General features: G+C 43.4%; 1 protein-coding gene across 2 annotated transcripts in view; it reads right to left on the bottom strand.

The window, feature by feature from the left end:
• Positions 1-1,654: 1,654 nt before the first annotated feature.
• The window catches only part of LOC140185149 (uncharacterized), a 252,545-nt gene continuing 231,022 nt past the window's right edge, over positions 1,655-23,177 (bottom strand). For both annotated transcript variants that reach the window (XM_072238527.1, XM_072238528.1), the window contains 2 exons: positions 12,889-13,015; positions 1,655-2,985 (listed from right to left, as the gene is read on the bottom strand). In XM_072238527.1, the coding sequence (XP_072094628.1) occupies positions 2,785-2,985; positions 12,889-13,015 (328 nt within the window). In that variant the 3' untranslated portion in view covers positions 1,655-2,784. The remainder of the gene's footprint in view (positions 2,986-12,888; positions 13,016-23,177) is intronic.

Here is a 23,177-nt window from a genome sequence, read left to right as displayed (position 1 = left end):
AGAATTCCACAGATTCACCACTCTCTGTGTGAAGAAGTTTTTCCTAATCTCGGTCCTAAAAGGCTTCCCCTTTATCCTTAAATTGTGACACCTGGTTCTGGACTTCCCCAACATCGGGAACAATCTTTCTGCATCTAGCCTGTCCAATCTCTTTAGAATTTTATACGTTTCAATAAGATCCCCCCTCAATCTTCTAAATTCCAGCGAGTATAAGCCTAGTCAATCCAATCTTTCTTCATATGAAAGTCCTGCCATCCTAGGAATCAATCTGGTGAACCTGTTTTGTACTCCCCCATGGCAAGAATGTCTTTCCTCAGATTAGGGGACCAAAACTGCACACAATACTCCAGCTGTGGTCTCACCAAGGCCTTGTACAACTGCAGTAGTACCTCCCTGCTCCTGTACTCGAATCCTCTTGCTATGAATGCCAGCATACCATTTGCCACCAAAGTAGATAACCTCACATTTATCCACATTAAATTGCATCTGCCATAAATTTGCCCACTCGCCTAACCTATGCAAGTCACCCTGCATCCTCTTCACAGCTAACACTGCCGCCCAGCTTCGTGTCATCCACAAACTTGGAGATGCTGCATTTAATTCCCCTGCCTAAGTCATTAATATATATTGTAAACAACTGGGGTCCCAGCACTGAGCCTTGGGGTACCCCACTAGTCACTGCCTGCTATTCTGAAAAGGTCCCGTTTATTTCCACTCTTTGCTTCCTGTCTGCCAACCAATTCTCTATCCACATCAATACCTTACCCCCAATACCATGTACTTTAAGTTTGCACACTAATCTCCTGTGTGGGACCTCATCAAAACCCTTTTGAAAATCCAAATATACCACATCCACTGGTTCTCCCCTATCCACTCTACTAGTTACATCCTCAAAAAATTCTATGAGATTCGTCAGACATGATTTTCCTTTCACAAATCCATGCTTTGTCCGATGATTTCACCGCTTTCCAAATGCACTGTTATCACATCTTTGATAACTGACTCTAGCATTTTCCCCACCACCGATGTTAGGCTAACCGGTCTATAATTCCCTGGTTTCTCTCTCTCTCTCCTTTTTTAAAAGTTCCTCACAAAACAGTAGCAGTGGACTCACATAAATCCCACAGGGACGATGTGCAGAGACTCCTGACAGAAGAGTAATGGTGAACCCAGAGAAACCCCACGGGGGCGATGTAAAGAGACTCCTCACAGAAGAGTAATGGTGAACCCAGAGAAACCCCATGGGGACGATAAACAGAGACTCCTTACAGAACAGTGACGGTGAACCCAGAGAAACCCCACGGGGACGATGTACAGAGACTCCTGACAGAAGATTAACGGTGAACCCAGAGAAACCTCACGGGGACAATAAACAGAGACTCCTTACAGAACATAAGCGGAATTGAATTCCAAAGTCCGGAATGCCCCGAGCTTGTTCACTAACCGATTTGATGTTTGACCTATGAATAATTATTTCATTCTGTAATCACAACCTATTGCCACCACTCTGTTATCAAAATATAGTTTTACTGGTAATCCTATCAGCTGAGGAAGTAAAAACTATATCAGATTGATGCTCGAGTAGATCAGCTTTGATTGGTCTTCTGTGATGAGCAGTGTTTAATAAATCACCCATTATTACAAACTCCAACTCCGTGAGGCTTTGCACCATCAGCCAGTTACAACAGTTGTGTCATCAGGGTCGATAAGTCTTTTATCACAGGAATGTGGCTGAATGTGCCAGAGAACTTACAGCTTACCATGGACAGGGATGTGAAGAAGGGAGATCTCTTATTTGCTTTTATGTAATGAACATCTTGAGGTTGTGGCATTTTAATTGAAGGAAAAATCAGCAGTCTTTGCTGTCCATATTGTACTTGAATGATGCTGATGTCAGAACTGTGGACAATTTATGGATTTGATCACAAATTTGTAAAGTTAAGCTTGGGAAATAAATATTCGGAATCCTATATATTGCCTTCACATATGATGTTCCAAAATAAACTGAAGGCCATCCATCAGCCTGCCAAAACTCTCCCATGTCAGTGAGTACTAAAGGAATGGCTTCGATCCGAAACCTTAACTCTTGCTTCTTTACCCACAGATCCTGCATGACCTACTGAGTATTTCCACATGTGGAGCAGAGGAAAATGAATCCATGTTGCTTGGCTGTCCAAGGAAGCAATCTCATCCATTCCATCCAATCCCGATTCATTCCCAAAGCATTCAGAAAGGTGTTCTTGGATTGAAGAGCATTTTTAAAACACTGATGAATGGAGTTCACTGCAGGGACACCTCAAAGGCTTTGGGGATGAACCAGGAATCAATACTTCTGCAGTGACAACAAACATAATGGGATTTACAGAAGACAACAGTTTAATTAACAATTCAAAGGCACTTAGCACCACGTGTAACAGCAAATCAACACTAAATTAACAATATCAATGTACAAGGCAGAAAATCCAGAGTAACACACACAAAATGCTTGAGGAACTCAGCAAGTCAGGCAGTATCTATGTAAATGAGTAAACAAATGACATTTCTGTCTGAGACCCTTCATGAACCTGATGAAAGGTCTCAGCCTGAAATGTCAACTGTTAATTTCTGCCTGATGCTGCCTGATCTGCTGAGTTTCTGCAGCATTTTCTGTGTGTTGCTTTGGGAAAAGCTCTATAGGTTGTGTTTAGCTACACTGGTAACGTAAGTGAAAAACGTTGCATGTTAGCCAGCTACGTTCACATAGGCTTAGAAAAGTATAACTGTTGTGAATTCGTTTCCTTGGTTCTACAAGTGATCGAAGCAGCCTTCCATCTCCAACAAATCTCCGAGAGGTAATGACTCATCTGCACCCACTGGTGCAAGGCCACAAAACCCATTGGGTGCCATGGCTGACTGATCAGAATGCAGAGTATGATGGCCAGGGTAGAAAGGGTTTTCGTAACTCATTGGAGCAAACGATAAAGTATCTGTTGAAGATGCATATACCTGAAAGATAAAATGCAAAAGTTAGTTCATTTTGTTTACAATTTTAAATGTACCCCACAACAATACTGCCAGACAATGTTGGCAAACACAGATTCAAAGCTACATTTTAAAGCTCCTTCATTTCAAGTTACTATTTCAACATTAGAAGTAAATTTATCATCAAAGTACATATATGTCACCATACACAAACTTCAAATTCATTTTCTTGCGGGCATTCACAGTAGAAAAAGGAAGCAGAAAAATAAATAAATATTGAGAGCAGGAGATGAAGAGTCATTGAAAGTGAGTCCAGTGGTTGTGGGAAAAGGTGTGTGTTGGGTCAAGTGAAGTTATCCCTTTTGGTTCAAGTCCTATTGGTTGAGGGATAATAACTGTACCTGAAGCTGGTGGTGTGGGTCCTGAGGCTCCTGCACCCACTTCCTGATGGTTGTGGGGTAATAACTGTTCCTGAACCTGGTGGTGTGGGTCCCAAACCTCCTGCACCTCCTTCCTGATGGGTGAGGTGTAACAACGGTTCCAGTATCTGGTGGTTTGGGTCCTGAGGCTTCTAAACGTCCTTCCTAATGGTTGTGGGGTAATAACTGTTAGAGAACCTGGTGGTGTATGTCCCGAGGCTCCTGTACCTCATTCCTGATGGTTGAGGAGTAATAACTGTTCCTGAACTTGGTGGTATGGATCATGAGGTTCCTGAACCTCATTCCTGATTGCTGATGGGTAATAACTGTTACTGAACCTGGTGGTGTGGGTGCAGAGGCTCCTGTACCTTCTTCATGATGGTTGAGGGGCAATAAATGTTCCTGAACCAGGTGGTGTGGGCCCTGAGGCTCCTGTACCTTCACCCTGGTGGTTGCGGGGTAATAGCTGTTCCTGAACCTGGTGGTCCGGGTCCTGAAGCTCCTAAACTTCCTTCCTGATGATTGAGGGGTAATAGCTGTTCCTGAACCTGGTGGTGTATGTCCTGAGGCTCCTGTACCTCATTCCTGATGGTTGAGCGGTAATAACTGTTCCTGAACTTGGCAGTGTGGGTCCTGAGGCTCCTGTCCCTCCTTCCTGATGGCTGAGGGGTAATAACTGTTCCTGAACCTGATGGTGTGGGTCCTGAGCCTCCTGTACCTCCTTCCTGATGGCTGAGGGGTAATAACTGTTCCTGAACCTGATGGTGTAGGTCCTGAGCCTCCTGTACCTCCTTCCTGATGGTTGCAGGGTAGTAACTGTTCCTGAACCTGGTGGTGTAGGTCCTGAGACACCTGTACCTCCTTCCTGATGGTTGAGGTGTAATAACTGATTCTGAACCTTATGTTGTGGGCCCTGAGGCTCCTGTACCTCCTTCCTTATGGTTGAGGGGTAATAACTGTTCCTGAACCTGGTGGTGTGGGCCCTGAGGCTCCTGTACCTCCTTCCTGATGGTTGAGGGGTAATAACTGTTCCTGAACCTGGTGGTGTGAGTCCCAAGGCTCCTCTACCTCCTTCTTGATGGTTGAGGGGTAATAACTGTTCCTGAACCTAGTGGTAGACACAAAATAATCTGCAGATGCTGGGGTCAAAGCAACACTCACAACATGCAGGTCGGGCAGCATCCGTGGAAAAGATCAGTCAATGTTTCGGGCTGGAACCCTTCGTCAGGACTGTAGGGGGAAGGGACAGAGGCCCTATAAAGAAGGTGGGGGGAGGGTGGAAAGGAGAAGGCTGGTAGGTTCCAGGTGAAAAACCAGTAAGGGGAAAGATAAAGGGGCGGGGGAAGGGAGGCAGGGAGGTGATAGGCAGGAAAGGTGAAGAAGGAATAGGGGAAAACACAATGGGAGGTGGAACCAAGAGGGAGGTGGTAGGCAGCTGGGGGAGGGGGCAGAGTGAAATAGGGATAGGGGAGGGAAGGGGGAGGGAATTACCGGAAGTTGGAGAATTCTATGTTCATACCAAGGGGCTGGAGACTACCTAGACGGTATATGCGGCCACCACAACAGGGACAGAGTTCCCATTGTCCTCACCTACCACCCCACTAGCCTCCGGATCCAGCATATTATCCTCCGCAACTTCCGCCACCTTCAACAGGACCCCACCACTAAGCACATCTTTCCCCCTCCACCCCTCTCCGCTTTCCGCAGGGATTGTTCCCTCCGCGACTCCCTGGTCCACCCGTCCCTCCCCACGGATCTCCCACCCGGCACTTATCCCTGTAAGCGCAAGTGCTACACCTGTCCCAACACCTCCTCTCTTGCCACCATTCAGGGCCCCAAACAGTACTTCCAGGTGAGGCAACATTTCACTTGTGAGTCTGTTGGGGTCACCTATTGCATCCGGTGCGGCCTCCTCTACATCGGTGAAACCCAACGCAGATTGGGGGACCGCTTCGTCGTGCACCTCCACTCCATCCGCCAAAACAGACAGGATCTCCCAGTAGCCACCCACTTCAACTCTGCTTCCCACTCCCATTCAGATATGTCCATACATGGCCTCCTTTACTGCCATAATGAGGCTAAACTCAAGTTGGAGGAGCAACACCTCATATACCATCTAGGTAGTCTCCAGCCCCTTCGTATGAACATAGAATTCTCCAACTTCCGGTAATTCCCTCCCCCTCCCTTCCCCTATCCCTATTTCACTCTGCCCCCTCCCCCAACTACCCATTGTGTTTACCCCTATTCTTTCTTCAGCTTTCCTGCCTATCACCTCCCTGCTTCCCTTCCCCCACCCCTTTATCTTTCCCCTTACTGGTTTTTCACCTGGAACCTACTAGCCTTCTCCTTCCCATCCTCCCCCCACCTTCTTTATAGGGCTTCTGCCCCTTCCCCCTACAGTCCTGACGAAGGGTTCCGACCCGAAACATCAACCGATCTTTTCCACGGATACTGCCCGACCTGCTGAGTTCCTCCAGCGTGTTGTGAGTGTTGCCTGAACCAAGTGGTGTGGGTCCTGAGGCTCCTGTGCCTCCTTCTTGATGGTTGAGAGGTAATAACTGTTCCTGAACTTGGTAGTATGGGTCTTGAAGCTCCTGTACCTGATTCCTGATAGTTGAGGGGTAATAACTATTCATGAACCTACTGTGAGTCCAGTACCTCCTTTATGATGGCTGAGGGGTAATAACTGTACCTGAAGCTTGTGGTGAAGGTCCTGAGTCTCCTGTACCTCCCTCCTGATGGTTGTGGGGTAATAACTGTTCCTGAATGTGGTTGTGTGGGTCGTCAGGCTCCTGTACTTCATTCCAGATGGCTGAAGGGTAATAACTGTTCCTGAACTTGGTTGTGTGGGTCCTGAGGCTTCTGTACCACATTCCTGATGGTTGTGGGGTAATAACTGTTCCTGAACTTGCTGGTGTGGGTCCTAAGGCTCCTGTACCTCCTTCCTGATGGTTGAGGTGTAATAACTGTTCCTGAACCTAGTAGTGTGGGTCCTGCACCTCCTTCCTGACGGTTGAGGGGTAATAACTGTTCCTGAACCTGGTGGTGTGGGTCCTGAGGCTCCTGTACCTTCTTCCTAATGGCTGAGGGGTAATAACGGTTCCTGAACCTGATGGTGTGAGTCCTGTACATCCTTCCTGATGGTTGAGGGGTGATAACTGTTCCTGAATCTGGTGGTCTGGATCCCTAGGCTCCTAAACTTCCTTCCTGATGGTTGAGGGGCAATAACTGTGCCTGAACCTGGTTGTGTTGGTCCTGAGGTTCCTGTAAATTCTTCCTGATGGTTGTAGGGTAATAACTGTTCCTGAACCTGGTGGTGCAGGTCCTGAGGCTCCTGTACCTCCTTCCTGATGGCTGAGGAGTAATAATGGTTCCTGAACCTGATGGTGTCAGTCCTGTACATCCTTCCTGATGGTTGAGGGGTGATAACTGGTCCTGAACCTGGTGGTGTGGGACCTGAGGCTCCTGTACCTCCTTCCTGATGGCTGAGGGGTAATAACTGTTCCTGAACCTGCTGGTGTGGGTCCTGAGGCTCCTGTACCTGCTTCGTGATAGCTGAGGGGTAATAACAGTTCCTGAACCTGATGGTCTGGGTCCTGAGTCTCCTGTAACTCCTTCCTGGTGGTTGAGGGGTAATAACTGTTCCTGAACCTGGTGGTGTGGGTCCTGAGGCTCCTGTACCTCCTTCCTAATGGTTGTGGGGTGATAATTTTATGTGTTTGGAGATAAAAGTAATAAGCTACTAGCATCCCAACTAAAAGCAGTTAGAGCTAAAATTCAAATTTTAAAAATTCATAAGGGAGATGATAGTTTAGCTTGTAACTATGAAGATATTAATAAAATTTTTCAAGACTATTATAGTGAACTCTATACATCTCAAGTTTCCAGCTGATCCTCTTAAAATGAATGCCTTTTTACAAAAGATTGATTTTCCTGGAATATTTGTTGAAGATCAACAAATTCTTGATACTCCTTTTACTGAAAGAGAAATTCAGAAAGCTATTTTTTCAATGTAATCTGGTAAAGCTCCTGGACTAGCAACACACATAAAAGTTGCTGGTGAACGCAGCAGGCCAGGCAGCATCTCTAGGAAGAGGTGCAGTCGACGTTTCAGGCCGAGACCCTTCGTCATGTGTGTTGCTTGAATTTCCAGCATCTGCAGAATTCCTGTTGTTTGCATTTTTAAGCTCCTGGACTAGATGGTTTTTCTGTAGGATTTTATAAAAAATTTGAAAATTTGCTTAAAGATTCTTTTTTGTTAGGACAGTTACCTTCTACATTTTATGAAGCTTCTACTTCTTTAATTCTTAAGAAAGACAAAGACCCTACGGATTGTGCTTCATATAGACCTATCTCATTATTAAATGTAGATGCCAAAATTCTTTCAAAAATAATGGCTAATCGGTTGGAGAATATACTAGCTAAAATTATTTCTCAGGACCAAACAGGTTTTATAAGAGGCCGTTATTCTTTTTCTAACACTCGGAGACTGTTAAATGCTATATAACTCATCCCCCTCGAAAACTCCCCAATGTGTTGTTTCTCTTGATGCTGAAAAGGCATTTGATAGAGTTGAATGGAAATATTTATTTAACGTTTTAGAGAAATTTAGCTTTGGTACTAATTTTAATAAGTGGATTAGAATGATATATAAAAGCCCTATTGCCACTGTGATTACTAATAATTGTAGATCCCCCTTTTTTCGACTTTCACGGGGTACGAGACAAGGATGTCCGTTAAGTCCTTTGTTATTTAATTTGATGCTGGAACCTTTGGCTATTGCACTTCATGAAGCTAAGGATACTCAAGAAATTTCCATAAATGGGTTTATTCAAAAGATTTCCCTTTATGCTGATGATCTCTTAGTTTGTATTTCGAATCCTGAAGAATCTATTCCTAGTTTATTGAAATTATTAAGTGAATTTGGAAAGTTTTCAGGATATAAATTAAACCTGCATAAAAGTGAATTATTTCCTTTAAATGATTCTGCTTTTATATATGATGAAATTCCTTTTAAGGTTACAGATTCTTTTAAATATTTAGGTATTATCATCACTAAAAATTATGGAGACCTTTATAGAGCTAATTTAGTTCCCTTAGTGGATTTTACGAAGCAATTATTTTCTAGATGGAATCCTCTTACACTTTCATTAGTTGGTGGAATTCATGCAGTTAAAATGATGATCTTACCAAAATTTTTATATGTATTTCAAAATATTCCTATTTTTTTAACTAAGAAGTTTTTTGATCAGGTTGATTCCATTATTTCATCTTTTGTTTGGAATAATAAAAGACCAAGGAAAATGTCATTTACAAAAATTAAAAAAGGATGGAGGTCTTGTTTTGCCTAATTTAAGAATGTATTATTGGGCGGTTAATATATGCTATGCGTGTTCTTGGTTATATTGGACCGATAAAAATGAACGACCACCATGGGTTGATCTGGAATTGAAAGCTGTGAAACAATTTTACTTAATTATTACTTTGCTATTAGGAGCTTCTTTACCTGTACAACTAGCCAAAATTTCTATTTTAAATATAAATCCTACGATTAAGCAGTCATTACGAATTTGGTACTGGTTTCGTAAGTTTTTTAATCTTAAAAAAATTAACCTTCTTAGTTTAATTTATCGAAACTATTTATTTAAACCTACACTTAGTGATCCTACCTTTTCTCTTTGGAGGAATAAAGGAATTTATTCCTTTATGGATTTGTTTCAAGAATGCTGATTGAGAAATTAGTAACTAAATACTCTCTTTCATACTCACACTTTTTGCAACATCTTCAGGTCAGACATTTTTTACAAGAAAATTTAAGTAATTTTCCATACATACAAGATTCTGACCTGTTAGACATTATTTTAAAAATGAACCCTTTAGTGAAAGGGTTTATTGGGAAAATTTATAATTTACTATTACAACAGGATAATTATCCTCTATTTAAGATTAAACAAGATTGGGAAAGAGAGCTTAACATGACCTTGATAACAGAGGATGGTTGCGAATTTTGAAGTTGGTTAATTCTTCTTTGATTTGCGCCAATCATTCTTTAATTCAATTTAAAATTGTGCATCATTATTATTTGACAAAGGAGAGACTGTCTAAAATATTTCCTAATGTTAATAGTCAGTGTGTTAGATGTAAAACTGAGATAGCTACATTGACACATATGTTTTGATCGTGTTCTGTATTGAAACAGTTTTGGAAATCTATTTTTTCTACAACTTCTAAAGCTTTAAAAAGTAATTTACAACCTAATAAATTGAGAGTTTTGTTTGGTATAATTCCTCAATATATTCATGGTATTTCTATATCAGACCAACATGTAATTGCATTTGTTACATTATTGGCTAGAAGGGCTATTTTCTTAAAATGCAAAGATGCTTCTGCTCCCATTTTGACACAATGGTTCTCTCAGGTGATGTTATGCCTTAGTTTGGAAAACATCAAAAGTCCAACTTTTGATCTTCGATTTGACGTTGAGAAAAGGTGGGGCTCTTTTGCCTGCTACTATCATTTGATTTGAGTTAATTAAGATGGTCCCCTTCTGATTCTTAGGTAAATGGATTTGGTTGGCGGATTGATGCCTTTTTTTTATGGAAGCTTGTATGGCGGATAGCTCCAGGTTTGTGCTCCAAATGGGTTTCTTTTTGTCGTTTTTTTTGTTAGCTGGGTTTTTTTTGTCTTAGTTAGTGCGGTTCTTTTTTCCTTCTTTCTTTTTTCCAAAAAAAATAGCTTTAACATTTTGTTTTTTTAATTATTATTATTGATATACTGTTTAGCTTGGTTAATAGTTTGACTCTTATTATACATATTGATATATTGACTTGATTATTTTAATGTTTTTTTATCATTGATTTTCAATAATAATTAATAAAATGATTTAAAAATGAAATGTATTCATCTCCTGACATGCGCTTTTCAATAACTTTTACCGTGGAGTTTTCTGGAGGGTTCTTTGTCTTCCTGGTGTACTGTTTACCAGGATACTGACTCACCAGCAGTTGGACCTTCCAGATACAGGTGTATTTTTACTACAATCAATTGAAACACCTTGACTGCACATAAGTCTCCAAAAACAGACCTCCATTTAACTACAAACAAGAGAAAATCTGCAGATGTTGGAAATCCAAGCAACACACACAAAATTCTAGAGGAAATCAGCAAGTCAGGCAGCATCTGTGGAAAGAAGTACAGTCAACGTTTCGGGTCAAGACCCTTCGGCAGGACTAGAGAAAAAAAAGATTAGATTTAAAAGGTGATAGGTGAAACTGGGAGGGGAGGGATGAAGTAACAGTTGGGAAGTTGATTGGTGAAAGAGATACAGGGCTGGAGAAGGGGGAGTCTGATAGGAGAGAACAGAAGGCCATGGAAGAAAGAAAAGGAGGGAGGAGCACCAGAGGGAGGTGATGGGCAGATGGGCAGGTAAGGAGATAAGACGAGAGAGGGAAAAGGGGATGGGCAATGGTGAGAGAGGTGGGGGAGGGGCCATTACCAGAAGTTTGAGAAATCAATGTTCATGCCATCAGGTTGGAGGCTACCCAGACAGAATATAAGATATTGTTCACCCAACCTGAGTGTGGCCTCATCGTGACAGTAGGGGAATGACATATCGGAATGGGGATGGGAAGTGGAATTAAAATGGGGGGGCCACTGGAAGATCCCGTTTCTTCTGGCAGACTGAGCTCAGATGTTCAGAGAAATGGTCTCCCAATCTATGTTGGGTCTCACCGATATACAGGACGCCACACCAGGAGCACCAGACACAGTATATGATCCCAACAGACTCACAAGTGAAGTGTTGCCTCACCTGAAAGGACTGTTTGGGGCCCTAGATAGTAGTGAGGGAGGAGGTGTAGGGGCAGGTGTACCACTTGTTCCACTTGCAAGGCTAAGTGGGGGGAGGGAAATCTGTGGGGAGTGACAAATGGACAAGGGAGTTGTGTAGGGAGTGACTAATGGTAGCTCCCTTTAACTAATTATATGACTTCTTAAACCAAGGTGATGATTTGGTGTGTCATATTAAAGGGGATGAATATTTAAGCAATGAATTATTTTGTGTTTTATATTTGTAATTCATTTAGATCACATTGTAGAGATCTGTTTTCATGTTGACATGAAAAAGCCAAATTAAATTAACTGTGATTCAATGTTGTCAAACAATAAAACATGAAAACTTCCAGGGGAGGGTGAAGAGTGGTGAATACTTTTTATAAGCACTGTACTTTTATCTATTAAACAGTAGGTTATTCCTCTCTCTCTGTATGCTGTTCAGAAACTAACAACATTGAAAATATAGGAATAAGAGCCCGAAAAATCTCTAAATTCACCATGACAGCTGCAGAATTCCTTACCAGGAGAAAGCCGACCTATAATATTCAACTCTAAACTATTGAATTACTACACAACGCCTGGATTGATAAAGAAGACTAGGGATGAAGGTGAATCTTTATGTGTCACATGTACAGCGAAATGTGCCTTTTGCATCAAGGACTGGCATAGCTTGGGGATAGTTGCTGGGGGCTGCCTACCAGGTGACACGACGTTTCCAGGGCCAACACCACATGCCCACAACTCACTAACCCTAACCGTAGTTCTTTTGGAATGTGGGAGCAAACTGGAGAAGCCAGAGGAAACCTACACGGCATGGGGAAGAACATACAAACTCCTCAAAAGCAGTGATGGGAATTGAATTGCGACTGGTCGTTATCACTGGTGCTACCCTGATTGGAGGCTTTCACCAGAAAAAATGCTTCAAAATAATTAGGCTTCTAGAATTAAACCTTTCAGGTTGATTGCTCAGAGCAATTACAGTATCAGCAATATATTTATACTTTCATCTATTAAATAGTTGGCTGTTCCTCTCACCTTTCTGTTTAGAAACTTACATTGAATATGTAGGCATATAAACCTGAAAAATCTCTACATGCAATCTGAGAGCCGCAGAATTCATCGTCAGGAAACTGCCCACTTCTATAAAGTTCAACTCAGAAACTTTTGTATTACTGAGCGATGCCTGGACTTTTATTCTACAATATGACATCAATGGTGAAACTTGAGAAACGTTTGAGTAGAGTGTCACACTGGTGTTCTGTAGCTATCACAAACGGGTGGATCTGACCTGTACATATATTTAGCAGGGATCCAACCAACATGCTGTTCTACTCAAAGGCTTTAAATAGACTTCCTGCTCAAAGTGAGGGAAACTAATGTTCTGCTGCAGTGGAGAAGATATGATAATATATAATTAAAAATTAAATTAGTAGTACAAAAAGAAATCAAAAATAGTGGGTTAGTGCTTGTTGGCTCATTGTTCACTCCGAAATGCGGCTGTATTTGTACATTAATTGCAGATAAGATTTAGAAGTCACAGACAAAAGTGATTAAGCGATCAAATAATTCAAAGGGAAAAGGAAGCAGCATCTAAACCAGAAAATAAACAACAGTTTGAAAATGTTAGATAATTCTACTATGTCATTAAAATTATATTATGTGCAGTGCGGCTTACCGTGTCTGGATGGGTACCCTGGTGAACATGATAGGAGACTTGTCTCACCAGTTCGTCAACAGACAGATTTGAGAGAGTGCCACCATTTTCGTCTTTCACTTTATTAATCAAAGAGTGCAAACTTGTTCTGTAACAATAAAAGAGATCGAACTCATCCAACTGCAGCCCAACAAGATGCAAGCAATTTAAAAAATTACTATAAGCACAATGAGAAAATCTTTATATATCTATATCTATATATATCTATATACAGTATAAAGTTACTGCCAATTAATAACAAACACTGAGAAGATGGCAGTGGCTACAGGCGGACATGCTTCCTTCTCACTGCTACCATCAGGGAGGAGGTACAGGAGCCTCAGGTCCCATACATCAAATACAAGAACAGTTATGGCCCCTCAACCACTGGGGAGACACAGCAGGGCCGTGGTTAGCACAATGCTTTACAGTACCAGCTGCCTCGCTGCCTGTAAGGAGCTTGTCATTCTCCCTGTGACCGAATGGGTTTCGTCCAGGTGCTCCGGTTTCCTCCCACAGTCCAAAGACGTATGGGTTGGATGGTTAATTGGTCATTGTAAACTGCCCTGTGATTAGCCTCGGATTAAATCTGGGATGCTGGGTAGCATGGCTCGAAGGGCCTATTCTGTGCAGCAGCTCAATAATTAAATAAACAATCAGGCTCCAGAAGAGCGTAAGGCACAGGAGCAGAATGAGACCATTCAGCTCATCGAGTCTGCTCCGCCATTTCATCATGGCTCATCATAGATCCCACTCAACCCCATACACCTGCCTTCTCGCCATATGCTAATGTTGCAGCTATATAGGGCCCTGGTCAGACCCCACTTGGAGTACTGTGCTCAGTTCTGGTCGCCTCAATACAAGAAGAATGTGGATGCCATAGAAAGGGTGCAGAGCAGACTGTTGCCTGGATTGTGGAGCATGTGTTAGAGAATAGGTTGAGTAAACTCGTCCTTTTCTCCTTGGAGCAGCAGAGGATGAGAGGCTGTTAGAAATTTATAAGATGATGAGAGGCATTGATCATGTGGATAGTCAGAGGCTTTTTCCCAGGGCTGGAATGACTAGCATGAGAGGGCATAGTTTTAAGGTGCTTGGAAGTAGATACAGAGGAGATGTCAGGGGAAAATTTTTTTTACACAGAGACTGGTGGGTGCGTGGAATGCACTGCCGGCGACGGTGGTGGAGGCGGATACAATAGGGTCTTTTAAGAGACTCCTGGATAGGTACATGGAGCTTAGAAAAGTAGAGGGCTATGGGTAACCCCAGGTAATTTCTAAAGTAAGTACATATTCAGTACAGCATTGTAGTGTCGAAGGGTCTGTATTGTGCTGTAGGTTTTCTATGCTTCTATATCCTTTGATGCCTTGACCGATCAGGAAGCGATCAACTTTCACTTTAAATATACCCATGGACTTGGTCTCCCATCGCAGTCTGTGGCAGAGCATTCCACAGATTCACTACTCTCTGGCTAAAAGAAATCCTCTTTACCTCCATTCTAAAATGTCACCCCTCAATTTTGAGGCTGTGGCCCTGTAGTTCTGGATATCCCCACCGTAGGAAACATCCTCTCCACATCCACCCATCTTGTCCTTTCAACATTCGGTAGGTTTCAATGAGATCCCTCTGCATTTTTCTAAATTCCAGTGAGTACAGGCCCAAAGCTGCCAAACTCTCCTCATATGTTAACCCTTTCATTCCTGGAATCATCCTCGTGAACCTCCTGGAGTCCCTCCAATGACAACACATCCTTTCTGAGATGTGGGGCCCAAAATTGTTGACAGTACTCCAAGTGCGGCCTGAGTAGTGTCTTATAAAGGCTCAGCATTATCTCCTTGCTTTTATATTCTATTCCCCTTGAAATAAATTTGCTTTTTATTCCACAGATTCAGCTTTCAGGGAGTCTTGCATGAGGATGCCTAAGTGCCTCTACACCTCTGAATTTTCTCTCTATATTGTTAACAGTCCGCATTTTTGTTCCTTTTACCAAAATGCATTACCATACATTTCCCCAACACTGTATTCCAGGGGTCCCCAACCTTTTCTACACTGTGGACCAGTTTAATATTGACAATATTCTTGCAGACCAGCTGACGGGGGGGGGGGGGGGGGTGTTCAATTTCAACAGTGCGTGACAGAGAATGAGGAAAGGTGCAGCTAACTCATATTGTTTCATATGGCCAAATCATATCGTTTCTTCATGGCCCAGTAGCACATCCTTGCAGCCCGGTGGCTGGGGACCACTGCTCATCTGCCACTTTTCTGCCTATTCTTCCAATTTGTCTAAGTCATTCTGTAATCACATTGCTTCCTCAGCACTACCTACCCCTCCACCTATCTTCGTATCATCCACAAATTTTGCCACAAAGCCATCAAATCCACTATCTACATCGTTGATAAACAATGTGGAAAGTAGTGGAAAATACTGACCCCTGAGGAACACCACTAGTCACTGGCAGCCAACCAGAAAAGGCCCCTTTTAATCCCACTCACTGCCTCCTGCCTGTCAGCCATTCCTCTATCCATGCCAGTATCTGTACTGTAATGCCATGTCATTTTATCTTGTTAAGCAGCCTCATGTGTGGCACCTTATCAAATGCTTTCTGAAAATCTAAGTAAATGACATCCACTGCCTCTCTTTTGTCCACCCTGCTTGTTACTTCCTCAAAGAATAGATTTGCCAGGCAAGATTTCCCTTTACAGAAACCATACTGACTTTGACTAATTTTATCATCAGTTTCCAAGTACCCCGAAACCTTATCTTTAATAATAGACTCCAACACTTTCCCAACCACTGAAGTTAGACTAACTGGCCTATAATGTCCTTTCTTTTGCCTTCCTCCCTTCTTAAAGAGCCGAGTGACACTTGCAGTTTTCCAGTCCTCTGGGATCAGGCCAGAATCAAGTGATTCTTGAAACATCATGACCAATGCATCTATTATCTCTTCAGTAACTTCTTTGAGGACTCTGGGATGTAGTCCATCTGGTCCAGGAGTCTTATCCACCTTAAGGCATTTGAGCATGCCTCACACTTTTTCCCTTGTGATAGCAATGGCACTCACTCCTGCTCCCTGACACTCCCGGACCTCTGGCACACTGCTAGTGTCTTCTACAGTGAAGGCAGACGCAAAGCACCAATTAAGTTCATCTGCCATTACCTTGTCCGCCATTACTACCTCACCAGCATCATTTTCCAGTGGTTCAATATCAACTCTCACCTCGCTTTTTACTATTTATATAACTGAAAAAACTTTTGGTATCCTGCTTTATATTATTGACTAGTTTGCCCTCACAATTCATCTTTTCCCTTCTTATGGCTTTTTAGTTGTCTTTTGTTGGACTTTAAATCTTCCCACTCACTTTTGCTACATTATATGCCCTTTACTTGGCTTTTATGCAGTCCTTAATTTCCCTTGTCAGCCACGGTTGCCCAATCCTGCCACATATCTATCCTGCGCCTTGTGAACTATTCTCAGGAACCTCAGTCACCTCTGCTATGGCATCATCCCCGCCAGTATCCTCCTCCAATTCTCTTAGACAAGCCCATCTCTCATGCCTCTGTAATTCTCTTTATTCCATTGTGATACTGATACACCTGACTTATGCTTTCTCCTCTCAAATTACAGTACAAATTCAATCATATTATAGAACCATAGAAACTACAGCACAGAAACAGGCTTTTTGGCCCTTCTTGGCTGTGCCGAACCATTTTCTGCCTAGTCCCACTGACCTGCACACGGACCATATCCCTCCATACACCTCCCATCCATGTATCTGTCCTATTTATTCTTAAATGTTAAAAAAGAACCCGCATTTACCACCTCATCTGGCAGCTCATTCCATACTCCCACCACTCTCTGTGTGAAGAAGCCCCCCCCCCCTAATGTTCCATTTAAACTATTCCCCCCTCACCCTTAACCCATGTCCTCTGGTTTTTTTCTCCCCTTGCCTCAGTGGAAAAAGCCTGCTTGCATTCACTCTAGCTATACCCATCATAATTTTATATACCTCTATCAAATCTCCCCTCATTCTTCTATGCTCCAGGGAATAAAGTCCTAACCTATTCAACCTTTCTCTGTAACTGAGTTTCTCAAGTCCCGGCAACATCCTTGTAAACCTTCTCTGCACTCTTTCAACCTTATTTATATCCTTCCTGTAATTTGGTGACCAGAACTGAACACAATACTCCAGATTCGGCCTCACCAATGCCTTATACAACCTCATCATAACATTCCAGCTCTTATACTCAATACTTCGATTAATAAAGGCCAATGTACCAAAAGCTCTCTTTACGACCGTACCTACCTGTGACGCCACTTTTAGGGAATTTTGTATCTGTATTCCCAGATCCTTCTGTTCCACTGCACTCCTCAGTGCCTTACCATTAACCCTGTATGTTCTACGTTGGTTTGTCCTTCCAACGTGCAATACCTCACACTTGTCAGTATTAAACTCCATCTGCCATTTTTCAGCCCATTTTTCCAGCTGGTCCAAGTCCCTCTGCAGGCTCTGAAAACCTTCCTCACTGTCCACTACACCTCCAATCTTTGTATCATCAGCAAACTTGCTGATCCAATTTACCACATTATCATCCAGATCATTGATATAGATGACAAATAACAATGGACCCAGCACTGATCCCTGTGGCACACCACTAGTCACAGGGCTCCACTCAGAGAAGCAATTCCCTACCACCACTCTCTGGCTTCTTCCATCGAGCCAATGTCTAATCCAATTTACCACCTCTCCATATATACCTAGCGACTGAATTTTCCTAACTAACCTCCCATGCGGGACCTTGTCAAAGGCCTTACTGAAGTCCATGTAGACAATATCCACTGCCTTCCCTTCATCCACTTTCCTGGTAACCTCCTCGAAAAACTCCAACAGATTGGTCAAACGTGACCTACCACGCACAAAGCCATGTTGACTCTCCCTAATAAGTCCCTGTCTATCCAAATGCTTGTAGATTCTGTCTCTTAGTACTCCCTCCAATAACTTACCTACTACTGACGTTAAACTCACCGGCCTATAATTTCCCGGATTACTTTTCGATCCTTTTTTAAACAACGGAACAACATGAGCCACTCTCCAATCCTCCGGCACTTCACCCGTAGACAGCGACATTTTAAATATTTCTGCCAGGGCCCCTGCAATTTCAACACTAGTCTCCTTCAAGGTCCGAGGGAACACCCTGTCAGGTCCCGGGGATTTATCCACTTTAATTTTCCTCAAGACAGCAAGCACCTCCTCCTTTTCAATCTGTACAGTTTCCATGGTCTCACAACTTGATTCCCTCAATTCCATAGATTTCATGCCAGCTTCCTTAGTAAATACAGACGCAAAAAATCTATTTAAGATCTCCCCCATTTCCTTTGGTTCCGCACAAAGCTGACCACTCTGATCTTCAAGAGGACCAATTTTATCCCTTACAATCCTTTTGCTCTTAATATACCTGTAAAAGCTCTTTGGATTATCCTTCACTTTGACTGTCAAGGCAACCTCATGTCTTCTTTTTGCCCTCCTGATTTCTTTCTTAAGTATTTTCTTTCACTTCTTATACTCCTCAAGCACCTGATTTACCCCCTGTTTCCTATACATTTCATACAACTCCCTCTTCTTCTTTATCAGAGTTGCAATATCCCTTGAGAACCAAGGTTCCTTATTCCTATTCAATTTGCCTTTAATCCTGACAGGAACATACAAACTCTGCACTCTCAAAATTTCCCCTTTGAAGGCTTCCCACCTACCAATCACATCTTTGCCAGAGAACAACCCGTCCCAATCCACGCTTTTTAGATCCTTTCTCATTTCTTCAAATTTGGCCGTCTTCCAGTTCAGAAACTCAACCCTAGGACCAGATCTATCCTCGTCCATGATCAAATTGAAACTAATGGTGTTATGATCACTGGAACCAAGGTGCTCCCCTACACAGACTTCTGTCATTTGCCCTAATTCGTTTCCTAACAGGAGATCCAATATTGCATCCCCTCTAGTTGGTCCCTCTATATACTGATTTAGAAAACTTTCCTGAACACGTTTTACAAACTCTAAACCATCTAGACCCCTAACAGTATGGGAGTCCCAATCAATGTATGGAAAATTAAAATCCCCTACCACCACAACTTTATGTTTCCTGCAGTTGCCTGCTATCTCTCTGCAGATTTGCTCTTCCAAGTCTCGTTGACTATTGGGTGGTCTGCAATATAATCCCACTAATGTGGCCATACCTTTCCTGTTTCTCAGCTCCACCCATAAGGACTCAGTAGACAAGCCTCTAATCTGTCCTGCCTGAGCACTGCTGTAATATTTTCCCTAACAAGCAATGCTACTCCCCCACCTTTCATTCCTCTGCCTCGATCACATCTGAAACATCGGAACCCTGGAATATTAAGCTGCCAGTCCTGCCCCTCCTGTAGCCAAGTTTCACTAATTGCTATAACGTCATAATTCCACGTGTCAATCCATGCCCTCAATTCATCTGCCTTCCCCGCAATACTCCTAGCATTGAAATATATACACCTCAGAAGATTTTTATCACCACTCACAACCTTTCTATCAGCGGATTTGCTTAAACTTTCAATATCATTTATTTTCACCCCAGCCACACTGTCAGCTCTGGCACTCTGGTTCCCATCCCCCTGCAAATCTAGTTTAAAGCCTCCCCAATAGCACTAACAAACCTCCCTGAAAGGATATTGGTCTCCCTGTGGTTCAAGTGTAACCCGTCTCTCTTGTACAGGTCCCACCTGCCCCAGAACAGGTCCCTGAAATCTGAAACCCTGCCCCCTACACCAGTTCCTCAGCCACTTGTTCCTCCTCCAGAGCATCCTATTCCTACCCTCACTGGCACCTAGCACAGGTAGCAATCCTGAGATTACCACCCTCGAGGTCCTGCTTTTCAACTTCCTACCAAGCTCTCTATACTCACTGTCCAGGACCTCTTCACTCTTCCTTGCTACGTCATTGGTACCGATGTGCACCACGACATCTGGCTGGTCACCCTCCCACTTCAGAATGTCATGCAATCGATCAGAGACGTCCTTGACCCTGGCACCTGGGAGGCAACAAACCATCCTGGATTCTCTGTCACGACCACAGAACCTCCTATCTGTACCTCTAACTATCGAGTCCCCTATCACTACCGCTCTCCTCTTTTTCCACCCTCCCTTCTGCACTGCAGAGCCAGACTCAGTGCCAGAGATCCGGCTACTGCAGCTTGTCCCAGGTAAGTCATCCCCCCCAACAGTATTCAATGCGGTATACTTGTTGTTGAGGGGAATGGCCACAGGGGAACCCTGCTCTGCCTGCCCTTTCCTCTTCCCTCGCCTGACAGTGACCCAATTTCCTGTCCTCTGCTCCTTTGGCGTAACTATCTCCCTGTAGCTACTATCTATAATCTCCTCATTCTCCCAAATGATCTGCAGGTCATCCAGCTCCTGCTCCAGTTCCCTATCGCGGTTTGTCAGGAGCTGCAGCTGGATGCACTTCTTGCAGGTGTCGTTGTCAGGGACACCAGAGGGCTCCCTGACTTCCCATATCCTGCAAGAGGAGCATTCCAACATCCTGCCTGGCATTCTCTCTACGCTAGACAATCTGAACAAAAAACTTACCGGAACCTACCCTGGCCTCTGCCTATTCTCGCTGAAGCCTGTTTGAGCCAAAGCCGCCCCACTCTGACTCTGTCCACTCCGATGATGGCCGCTACAACGATCACTACCTCTGAAGGCCTCCTTTACCTTAAGCTCCCTCATAAAATCTGGGTTATTACACAACACCCAATCTGGGATAGTCTTTCCCCAAGTAGGCTCAAGCATAAGCTGCTCCAAAAAGTTATCTCATAGGCATTCAACAAATTCCCTATCTTGCGATCTGACACCAACCAGATTTTCCCAATCCCCTTGCACACTGAAGCCCCCATTACAAATGTGACAATACCCTTATTACATGCCCTTTCTAGCTCCCTTTACAATCTCAACCCCACATCTCGGCTAGATGGAGGCCTATATATGATTCCCATATTTTTTTTTACCCTTGCAGTTTCTTAATTCCACCCAATAAGATTCAGCATTCTCTGACCTATGTCACCTCTTTCTAGATGTAATTCCATCTCTTACTAACAGAGCCACACCACCGCCTATGCTTTCCTGCCTGTCTTTTCAATACAAAGTATATCCTTTGATATTAAGCTCCCAACTATGACCTTCTTTCAGCCACAACTCAGTGATGCCCACGTCATACCGACCAATCTCTAATTACACTATGAGTTTATCCACCTTATTCCGAATGCTATGCCCATTTATTACAGCACCTTGAGCCCTACATTCTTTGCCCTTTTGAATTTTGCCTCAATGATGGAATTAACTCTTTGATCTGTCTGCATTTGTACCCAATAATTGGCTTGTCCTTTCTTACATTCATGTTACACCCATCATCTACTTGTAAACTTGCTGGCCCATCCTCAGCTCTATCATACTGGTTCCCATCCCCCTGTCATATTAGTTTAAACCACTCTCAACAACTTTAGTAAACCTGCCCACAAGTATATTGGTCCGCCTCTGATTCAAGGGCAACCCATCCCTTTTGTACAGGTCACACATGCCCCAAAAGAGGTCCTAATTATCCAGAAATCTGAATCCCTGCCCCCCTGCTCCAATTCTTCAGCCACGCATTTATCTGCCGCCTCATTCTATTCCTATCCTCACTGTCATGGGGCACAGGCAGCAATCCCAAGATTACTACCCTTGAGGTCCTGCTTCTCATCTTCCTTCCGAACTCCCTATATTCCCTTTTTCTACCTATGTCATTGGTACCAATACGTACCACGACTTCTGGATGCTCACCCTCCCTTTTCAGGATATTGTGGACGTATTCAGAAACATTGCGGATCCTGGCACCTAGGAGGCAAACTGCCATTCATGTTTCTTTATCGCCTCCACAGAATCACCTCTCTGTCCCCCTGACTATAGAATCTCCTTTTACTGTTGCCATTTTCTTCAGTTCCCTAGCGTTCTGAACCACAGAGCCAGACTCAATAAATGCCAGAGGCACAGCTGCTGTTGCTTCCATAGATAGGTTGTCCTCCCAGCAGTACTCAACTTGGAGTACTTATTGTTGAGGGGGATGGCCACAGGAGCACTCTCCACTATCTGACGATCCTCTTCCCTCTCCTGACAGTCACCCATTTATCTGTCTCCTGTAGCCTTGGGGTGACTGCCTCCCTGTAGCTCCTGTCTATCACTGCTTCATTTTCCCTAACACAGACATCCCACCCTGCAAAAACTCATTTCAGGGAGGTAGCACCATCAATTTGTGGGAGACTCCCAGAACTTCCGGGAGAGGTGGGATGTCCGCTAACAAGCCGAAGGTCACCTATCTGTAGCTCCAGTTCCCTAACATGGTCTCTAAGGAGCTGCATCTTGATGTACCTGATACAGATGTGGCCATCAGGGAGGCTGGGAGTCTTCTGGAAATCCCACATCTGACGCCCAGAACTGAATACTGACCCTGCAGACATACCCCCAATTCCCTCGAGGGTTAAATAAGCTGTTGACCTGGAGGGGGCAGAGCGCCAAGATAGTGTAGCGGATAGCACGGCGCTGTTCAGCTCTGGGCGTTCCAGAGTTTGTACTTCAATTCTGGTGTCGTTCTGTAAGGAATCTCTGTAAGCGCCCCCCACGGAATACGTGGGGTTTCTCTGGGTCCTCTGGTTTCCTTCCACCATCCAAAGTAGGCTAGTTGGTGTTTGTAAATTGTCCCGTGATTAGGATGGGTTTGTCAGGGGTGGTGTGGCTTGAACAGCTGAAAGGGTCCACTCCACACCGTATCGCTAAATAAATCAATAAATAAACTTCACTCACCCCATTACTGAACTATTCCCACAACCTATCAAATGGTTCAATTTTATATCAGTAAACATTCTTAACCCTTATCCACAAAACAAGAAACCCCATAGAATGAATGATAGACACCTATTAACTCCCTTTCAAGGACTCGACAATTACTGCTTATTTATTTATTATTATTTTGATGGTCTTTTTTCTATATTTGCAGTTTGTTGTCAATGCACATTGGCTGTTTCTCTGCCTTGTGTGCTGTTCATTAATTCTATTTACTTTGAACTTCAAAGAATATCTTTACACCTTTGCATCTGACCTTGTACTTTATCACCTACCTGCAGTGCACTCTTTTGGGAGCTTTTACACACTTCAATTCTGCTTTGTTGTTGCTTTACTTAATTCTAGCTCATTGTACTGTGTCAATGTGCCTCAACA

The sequence above is a fragment of the Mobula birostris genome, chromosome 20 (genome assembly GCF_030028105.1).
Source record: "Mobula birostris isolate sMobBir1 chromosome 20, sMobBir1.hap1, whole genome shotgun sequence".
Lineage (NCBI taxonomy): Eukaryota > Metazoa > Chordata > Chondrichthyes > Myliobatiformes > Myliobatidae > Mobula > Mobula birostris.
Note: the sequence above shows the minus strand (reverse complement) of the source record. Positions and strands in the feature narration are given on the sequence as shown.